At 42.6% G+C, this 10,244-nt stretch overlaps 1 protein-coding gene across 1 annotated transcript in view; it reads left to right on the top strand.

Moving 5' to 3' along the window:
- The window catches only part of LOC111968067 (neurexin-1a-like), a 594,370-nt gene that overhangs the window by 250,523 nt on the left and 333,603 nt on the right, over positions 1-10,244 (top strand). The window contains 5 exon segments of the mRNA XM_070444976.1: positions 6,101-6,223; positions 6,677-6,820; positions 7,033-7,270; positions 7,415-7,605; positions 8,286-8,459. Coding sequence (XP_070301077.1) covers positions 6,101-6,223; positions 6,677-6,820; positions 7,033-7,270; positions 7,415-7,605; positions 8,286-8,459 — 870 coding nt within the window.

Genomic DNA, 10,244 nt, shown 5'->3' with positions numbered 1-10,244 from the left:
ATTGATGCACACATATTTCACAGTGTTTGTTTTGTGTAGCTACAACAGAAGCGTTGTATGGTTATGTGATAAGAGACTGTTTGCTGTTTTATAAGTAAACATAGTTTGATTTAAAACTCTAAGTCTGTGTTTACACAGGCAGTCCAATTCTGATCTTTTGCCCAATTATTTGTCATTTCAACAATCAGATAAATTATTTTACCAATCATTTGGCAAAATATCATAATTGTGCTGCCTGTGTAAACGCAGCCTGAGGCACTTAGAGCAAATGATCTCCACCTGAATAGTGATAGATAATAGAGTCACCGAAGCTCGTTTGGCACTACCACTGTTGACTGGCACGTTGACTTCAGAAATAAGACATGCGTGCCTGTGTTTGGCACACATTATTCAGAAATGATGTGAGACATGACTGTGTGATGCCAACGTTTGAGAATGCACGAATGGAAGTAGATATTCATCCTCAAGAATAAAGTAAAGAAAAAAGTGAAGGAGAGAAAGAGGCTCCTTGCGTCGACTCAGACCTAGCCTAATTGGTTCTGAGGAAAATGTTTCATTTACATTCCTGAAAAGAAAAGCACCAAACACCAATGCAGCTTTAAAACTCTGTTCTAGCTACATACACTTACCATCTTCTACTTGGATAGAGTAACCGTTCCACTTCCAAGGATTGTTTTTCCATTTTTTCCCAGGTCATTATTTTTTCACTCCTTATTATTTTTTAAACCACTTAATTATTTATTGCGTTAATTAGTGTTGTCAGTTTTCGGCATCTTGGTTCAGCTTTGTGGAAGAATGACATGTTCAGAACAGACTCAAAGAAAAAACACACACAGCACAGACTCAAAAAACACATCACTGTCAATTAGGGGTCTTCGGCTCCCTTCCCTCGGGCATCCTCAGCTCTGCCCGAAGAAACCGCTGCCACTTCAACTTAAACACTGTTAACATGCGCTGACTGACGAAAGCAAAATACACCCAAACACACCACACACCACCACACCACCACACACACCAACAACACAGCGACGACCACACCACCACACCACACACACACAACAAACCTGATTGGTTTTTTGTTGGTTCGTGTTAGTTGTTGTAGTATCGATTTGTTACAATTGGGTATCTGTAGGATGATGAATCACCAGATACTTAGCAGAAGCTGACTATACTGTAACTAGTGTGGTGCCGTGTGCGTGTTGTGTGTGTGTGTGTGTGTGTGTGTGTGTGTGTGTGTGGTGTGTGTGTGTGTGTGGTGTGTGTGTGTGGTGTGTGTGTGTGTGTGTGTGTGTGTGTTGTGTGTGTGTGGTGCGTGCTGTGGCGTGCGTGCGTGCGTGCGTGCGTGCGTGCGTGCGTGCGTGCGTGCGTGCGTTCGTGTGTGTGTGTGCGTGTGGAGAGAAAATTAGATGCAGTCTGGTTTCTTTCCATGGAGATGTGACCCATGTGACCTCCAGGTCTTTCTTAATTTCCGTTACACTTTACTTTGAATAGCACACGTGCACCACCATTCTCTTTCACACCCACACACACACACACACACAGACACACACACACACACACACACACACATACACACACACACACACTAGGGTAGTGTCCCGGTATTTAAAAAAAAATCCATCCCGAGAATAAATCACTTTTCTCCCAGGTAACCTGGTATTTCCCGCCAAAACCGGACGTGTCATTCAAAAGCATTATAAATCATATAAATATGTCTGGATTTGATTAGAGCTTTGATCAGCATGAACATTCAACCTGATGCTACCTGAGCCTGATGAGCCATATATTAAATACATTTAATGAGTCATATATTAAATACATTTAATGAGCCCTACATTAACAAAATTGAATGAGCCCATGCCTAAAAAAGCCCAAATGATTGTGTCGTTATCCAAATACATGATATAGGCTACTGCACATTACACGCGACAGAAAAACATAAAAGCCCATAGATGTAGCTAGCTATATGCTCTCTTGGGTAAATAAATTAAACTAGCTCCAGTAGGCTAATCTTTTTGATTGTGAACTGTATTACTGTACTGCATTGTACTATATCAGTGGAGGCTGCTGAGGGGAGAACTGCTCATAATAATGGCTGGAATGGAGGAACATGGTTTTCATTGGTTTGATACCATTCCATTCATTATACTCCCTTCCAGCCATTATTATGAGCAGTTCCCCCCCTCAGCAGCCTCCACTGTACTTAACTGTATTATATTGACAGGAATTACGCATATCGTTCAAACCATGATAAAGCAGATGAGAACTTGCGATTCTGGTGCAGCACATGCTGCCTACAAAGTTACCAGTATAGGCTAGAAAATGTTATTTTTGAAATATAATAGGGCCTCTTTGTATAACTGGTAGGCTGACTCATATACTGTATAGCCTACCTTTCATAATACTTCCCCTGGTGTTTTTACTAACTCTTCCTCCCTCTATTGTTGCTTCATTCCTTCCACCCTTTCAACAGTTTCGTTGTCCTTACTTTCATCGTTCTAATGACATCCTTGAATGATATAGGACTACAATTAGATGCAGAAAGCGTTCACTTCTCTTCATGAAGATTTAATGGTTATGGGTCTGAATAAATAACTGCTATAGCCTTACACCATCGTGAGCTCGCCCTTCTTTCAAACTACCCGTGAGTTCTATTGGCTGCTGTATTTAACATTCAACAAAAAAGAGCTTGCGTCCCTCTTCAAATAGTCTACTGGTATAAGAAATGCAAATAAAATTATGTCCAGCAAGCTAATCTTGTCTAGTTGTTCCTGCATGGGACTCCAAGAGCTAAGGAGCCTTTTTAAGGAGAGGCCAGCAGAGCACAGGTGTGTGGGTATTGCGCAAGAGACAGAGGCTACAAGTTAGAAGCTTATTATGCATAACCCATCATTAATTAGCTAAATATAAGGCATAAGGTAAATACGGCATTGAATGTATTACCTGAAAGAGGTAGGCTAGGCCTATATAGGGCTATATATCAATCTAGAACAGGGTTATCTATTTTGGATGCAATTTGAATGGGAGTTTATGCAGAGAGAGAAAGACTGCGAACAACGATTTAAAGCAATGATATCTGAGTGGTAGGTTGTTTTAACACTGTACAGCTGCAATAAAAAATACATGAATATTTACAATAAAAAAATAAGGTGACTCCCGAAAGCCAGAAGGAGATGGGTAAATTAGATACACATTTGGTCTTTATATTACTGTATCAAAGGCTATGCCGCAGCAAATGTAGGCCTACCTGTCACAAGAAAAAAACGTTACCATGATGAGATGAAACGTCTACATGCACTGTGAACTGTGCTCTGTACTGAGATGGGCTGTCTGTCTCCACCCTGAGAGTTGGTTCATCAGGCAGAGGCCGTAGAGAAGCCAGATTTAGACATTGCATATAATTTAACAGTTCCATTTTACACCATGCTGTTCATTCTGTTCATATAAATAATTTATTCGAATTTACCGGTTTCTCGCAGTTATTTATCCCGGGAAAAGCGAGTGGTTTTGGGCGGTAAATCCCAGTAAATCTTGGTTACCGGGTTCCCGCCATTCAGCACAACCCTAATGGGGACCAGGTTCATCCCAGTCAACCCTTTTACGGCTATTTATTTCCTTTCCTCTTTCTCTGCAATCTTCAAAGCCTGAACGCCTCAATGTGTATGCAAATCACAGGCAGCCGGAGCACTAGGATATTATACTCAATCTCAGAGGCGCCGTTTTGCTTTGTAAGCACTAAACACCCCACCAGGGCCGGGGAGGATAGAAACCAGGCTCCTGGAGAATGGGATTAGGAGTGAGGGAGAGGGGGAGAGGGAGCGATATATGAAATAATGGGATGGAGGGATGGAGTTCGGGCACTTGAAAGGATGGATTGAGCTTTGCCTTCCATTCCTCTGTCCTTGTGGCCAAGACAATTGGAAGAGGAGAGAAAACATTTAGGAAAAAGAGGGGGGGAGACGTTTCAGGAGGATAGATGTTCCTTGTGTGTTGACGCACTGTAAAAGTCTTGGGTCGAAGGTCATGTAAGATATCTCATACCATCAAATTGCCCAATGTTGAGACACTAAAATGTTTCTGAATCTGAAACAGTGTGGCTTTATGAGAAAACTGAATGATCGGTGTTCCAACTGGATCTACTCCAGCCTCTGATTCTGATCCTGTACAAGCTTATTGTCTTCTGTTTGATTCAATCTTATTGTCTTCTGTTGAGGAGAGGAGAGATTCATATTGTGCCAGATGGAAGGAGATCATTTAAAATACACTGACTGTGATTCCAGCTCTGACTTTGAACATGTTGATTGTGTGTGTGTGTGTGTGTGTGTGTGTGTGTGTGTGTGTGTGTGGGTGTGTGTGTGTTGTGGGTGTGTTGTGTGTGTGTGTGTGTGTGTGTGTGTTGTGTTGTGTGTGTGTGTGTCTGTGTGTGTGTGTGTTGTCTGTGTGTGTGTGTGTATATATGTGTGTGTGTGTTCATGTGTGTATATATTTAGTGTATATACTCTGAAACTCTCAAATGAAGGAAATGAGACATAGTCACAAAGACATTTTCCTTTCTCTTCACATCCATTATCTGGTAACATGTCCTGACTTGCCATAAGATTTAGTCCAGTGTCCTCACTGGGTTCCTGGTGATGTGTTAGGGGAGATAAGGCTTTGTTCTCCTCAGCCCTCAGTAGGACATATTCTACTACGGGAACTGTCTTTCATCCTTAATGGTTTTTAATTCATAATTCATGAAGTGGGAATGCAATGCAGTGTATTCACTTGCTCCAAACTACATATTTAAATATAAAACAATATATATCCCTATATATCCCTATATAACTACATTGGAGGTCCTACTCACCAAAAGCTCTCAATATTTATTTATTATTTACATTTTAGTAATTTAGCAAACACTTATCCAGAGCGACTTACAGTTAGTGCATTCATCTTAAGATAGCTAGGTGGGACAACCACATATCACAGTCATAGTAAGTACATTGTTCCTCAAAAAAGTAGCTATCAACAAAGTCAGTGCTAGTAGGAAAAGACAAGACACAAGTGTTAGTTAAAAAAATATATTATTACTAAAGAAGTTATATAGGTAGTTAGTCACTATGTTGTAAACATATCAGACTTAGGCATTGAGGGATGGGATGCCAAAACTCTGGTAGGCTTGCTGGCAACACCAGTTGTTTTAACACATCACTTGTTTTTCAAGGCACAGTTGCCTTGCCATCAGCCATAACGTCATGTACTCAGTTAGATGTCCCTCTTTAGAGAATCCCCTGGAAGGTTCTTTCTGGTAACACCATTGGGCGGTTTTCTTTTTTTTTCACAGTTAGCCAATAAGGCAGCTATGACGTCAGTAAATCCCTCTTCAAAAAAATCACAGTCCTTATTTCCTCCTGGCAGCAGACTGTCCGGGACCTAGCTTCTATTCTATGACAATACACTTCCCTCCCTGCCTCACGGTTACAGGGCTCAAACTAGCACCTTGAATAATGTTTACTTCATGGTTATGATTTTTTTGTTGTTTCTCTACATCATTATTTACAATTCATCTGATTGAGTGAGGTGTTTTTCGTGATCACTATTATTTTTTCCTCAACATCATTATTTACAATTCATTTTATTGAGGTCAGACACAGCAGAATAAGGTTTGAAATGCCATTTACCGTTAACTAATCAAGATGGAGTTTGTTTCTCTGTGTCTTACCCTTATGTATTGCCAAGCCATGCCAGCATTGGGGTGGAGCTTTACTGCCACCTAGTGACATTGTTATTAATAGCACACTCATAGAAAAACAATGACTAAAATGGGTATCCAATTCCAAACAGTGTTCTGTGATTTCTGCGATTATATTTCTATAAGCAACATGTAGGTAGATGAGGTGTTGTTACACCTCATGATGTGAGAAACAACCTGAGGTGGTGTTGTGTGGGTCATTAAATATGTTCTGTTTTATTAGTATTATTTTACTCCGTCCTCTCTCTCTCTCTCTTTTACCCCCCCACCCTCTCCTCCCAACCAACCCTGTCAATGCACTAACTCTGGTGTCTCTTCTCCCCATCTCGAGGTGTGTGTGTGTTAACCAGTGTTTGGGCTGTCCTACAGGCAAGGGTCCAGAGACCATATTTGCTGGTCAGAACCTGAATGATAACGAGTGGCACACGGTGCGTGTGTTCAGGAGGGGAAAGAGTTTGAAACTCACCGTAGATGGTCTTCAACCTGTAGAAGGTACAACCTCCCTCTCTCTAATTCAATGTCTATGTTTTATATGAGTGTGATACTTTTCAGGACAGTCCTTGGGCACCTTGTAGGTAAGACACACAGTTTGACTATGGACTAGATCAGACAAAGTTGGATCTAGTCCATAATGTCTGATATGCAATCGATCATTTTGGGGCTAGTTTCCCAGACAAAGATTAAAACTAGTCTTGGACTAGAAAGATATTTCAATGAATATTCTCCATTGAGCATGCTTTGTAGTACAGGATTAGTCTTAATCTGTGTTGGGAAGCCGGCCCTGTGTGTATAAACCCATTGTGTTTCACGTACCTTTCTACTAGTGACAAGTGTGGCTCCAGACCATTAGGAGGTGAGAGTGGCATGTGTCCTGCTGGAGACATGAATGACCTCCCTCCACCCATGTCTCCCCCCCCTCTCACCCTCCCTTCTGTTAATCAAAAGGTCAAATGGCAGGTGACCACACCCAGTTGGAGTTTCACAACATTGAGACGGGTATCGTGACGGAGAAACGATTCATGTCCATGGTGCCTTCCAACTTCATAGGCCACCTCCAGAGCCTCTCCTTCAACGGCATGGCCTACATAGGTAGGTAGCCCAGAGGTTAGGGAGGTGGACCAGTAACTGGAAGGTCAACGGTCCAAGTCCTGGGCTGGGTGTTGGAAAAAGTGGGACTGAACTGGCTACTGGAGGTTTTCTTGTGTCGGATCATTAATACTACTAATGTTGTGCTCTTGACCCCAGAGTTGTGTGTGAGACAAAAATCTATACTTACAGTATCTATTCTATTTTTCCTATAGACCTGTGTAAGAACGGTGACATTGACTACTGCGAGCTCAACGCCATGATCGGCTTCAAGAACATCATTGCTGACCCGGTCACGTTCAAGTCTCGGTCGAGCTATTTGGCTCTGACCACCCTGCAGGCCTACTACTCTATGCACCTGTTCTTCCAGTTCAAGACCACCTCGTCAGATGGACTCATACTGTTCAACAGTGGGGACGGAAACGACTTCATCGTGGTTGAGCTGGTCAAGGGGTAGGTTGTCAAGACATACTGTAGTTTAGTCATTCATATTGAAGGATTGGGCGGGTTGTGTGTGTTTGGAGTGTGTGTGCGTGTCTACGCAGGTGTGCGCGAGTGTGTGTCTGCATCATTATTCATGTGAATGCCTTTTCCCAGCTACCTGCACTACGTATCAGACCTGGGGAACGGAGCTCACCTGATCAAGGGCAACTCCAACAAGCCCCTGAATGATAACCACTGGCACAACGTCATGATCTCACGAGACACTAACAACCTCCACACCGTCAAGATCGACACCAAAATCACCACCCAGACCACCATGGGAGCCAAGAACCTGGACCTGAAGGGTAGGCTGCCTGGGGCTGGGGGTTTATGTTCTCAACATACTCTGACAGAGGGTGGCACTATTGTTATTGCGTTGGGGTACAGTGTCTCAGAGGAGCCAGTTGACTGTTACTGGTCTGCTGTTTGACAGCGCTAGTGGATGTCTTTCAAAGAAGATCAGAGGAGAGTAAAATCAATGTTACATTGAACTGTGGGGTATCCTATCAATGGAATTACTGTATCACAAGGCCCATCACTATATATATATTTTTTTTATATCCGGGAACAGATGCACACTTTAAGGCATATTGTCAGTTCTAGACTAGAAACACTGTGACTGTATACAGTGTATACAGATTATAGCAGTAGCTATTATTCTCCACCAGGGGTCAGTGATTCCAAACGAGTCTACAGTGTTTTATTGAACAGCAACGCATCAATATTTCTGTTCTTTACCTTTGTCATTCTGAATAGTAGAAGTAATGCTGGTTGTATTATAGACCAGTTATCACCTCATCAGTGATATATTAACCATTCCTGTCCATTCGTATTCCCCCCATACTTACTTAATCCACTTCATTCCTATGAAAAATATAAGGCTTCAATGAGAGAGCACCACTGTTGCCTATCCGCTGCTTGCTTGGAGATTGGGTTCCTTGACAGGCCACTATCCTTCATCTTTTTCCTACCCTGTCCTTCACAGGTGACCTGTATATTGGTGGCGTGGCCAAAGAGACATACAAGGAGCTTCCCAAGCTGGTGCACGCCAAGGAGGGCTTCCAGGGTTGCCTAGCATCGGTGGACCTGAACGGACGCCTCCCGGACCTGATGTCGGATGCCCTTGCATGTGTGGGCCAGATAGAGAGAGGCTGTGAAGGTAAACACACACACACGCGCACGCACGCACGCACGCACGCACACACACACACACACACACACACACACACACACACACACACACACACCCACACACACACACACACACACACACACACACACACACACACACACACACACACACACACACACACACACACACACACACACACACACACACACACACACACACACTAGGGTGGCCGTCCCTCTTCTCTCTGTTCCGGGTAGAAATTAAGTGATAACAATAAGTGATTTGATAATAGTCAAATCAAATCATAGTCAAATCAAAGTTTGTGATCACACGGAGTTGTTGTTACTGTGACATTGTGAATGTTTTCCTCCAGTTCTTTTATTTTCTGTGCCCTGGACCACACATGGTTTTAAAATACAGCAAACAACTTGAGGCTTTTTTCCAATTTGATTTGACACCGGTGATCTCTGCTCTAAGATGACTTCTGCAAGGCATCTTTGCTGGTTACAAATTGAGGAAACGTAGACAATAACTTCTAAATCCTCCAGCCTTCCAAAGAGGAATACATTTTGGTCCCACATTATTTGGATGTAGATAATCTACGATGGTCATACTATCAACAAACGTTCTCAATTGAAGTGCCTATGAAAGAAACCATTTCTTTCCACACACCAGAAACACACTTTCGCTGATGCTGTTACTTCTGGCCTTTCTTCACGGCTTCATGCTCTTTCCCATCAGCCTCTCACCTAACTCATTAACAGACCTTTCATTTACTTCTCAATGCTGTGAACACTTTTCCCTGTTTGTCCACAGTCCAGGTGTCTGCCCCCCCCCCCCCCCCCCCCCCCCTCCCCCGCCACACACACACACCACACACACACACACAGAGACACAAACACGTCATGTAACCATTTACACCGACCCACCACGCAACCACCCAAGCACCCGCACACACCGAAGAAACAATATCAACACCCTTTGGCACATCATTTACCATGTTAATATCCATCAAGTATGTTGGTAGGCTGTTAGAATACTTCAAAAGCTGCCAGTCCTCTACCCTCGTCAGTTCGGATTCTTTTGGCTACAGGATAATCAGATTACTGTCGCTAACAACATTTGTATTGTTAGTGTTATCCCATTCTACTGCACTGCTCTGCTCTGCCCTGCTCCACACACACACACACACACACACACACACACACACACACACACACACACACACACACACACACACACACACACACACACACACACACACTGTTCCTTGCATGCTTAGTCTGAGTGTTTGCCAGAAGCAATCCTCTTGAATTATGGATGAGAATTTTGTTGCATAAATGAATATAATTTGACCTTCGTCTGCATTCCAAATAACTCCCTAACCCCTGTGTAGTACACTACTTTTGATCAGGCCCCATAAGGCTCTGGTAAAATGTATTACACTATATAGGGAATAGGGTGCCATTTGGGACACAGCATTAGCATTGTGTTTGCACCACTTCCAAAGTCAATATTTGATGTATTTGTCAACGTCCTTCTCACTTCGGTTTTTATTTCACATTTCAAAATATCATCCTCCTCCACTCTTTCCCTGTTCTATTTTTCTATGTATGTAAGGACAATGCCATGACACAGATTTTTTTCTCCCTGTTTTAACGTCATCGTAATTTTTTGGTACCCAGTAAACTCGGGTAGTTTAGTAAACTGTTCCACAGAACTGCAGCAGATAATAATAATAAAGGATAATACATTTATAATATTCTGTAGCAGAGTACAGGATAATACAGTTATAATATTCTGTAGCAGATT

This window comes from Salvelinus sp. IW2-2015, linkage group LG8 (genome assembly GCF_002910315.2).
Source record: "Salvelinus sp. IW2-2015 linkage group LG8, ASM291031v2, whole genome shotgun sequence".
Taxonomy (NCBI): Eukaryota; Metazoa; Chordata; class Actinopteri; order Salmoniformes; family Salmonidae; genus Salvelinus; species Salvelinus sp. IW2-2015.
This window is presented reverse-complemented; position numbering and strand designations above follow the sequence as displayed.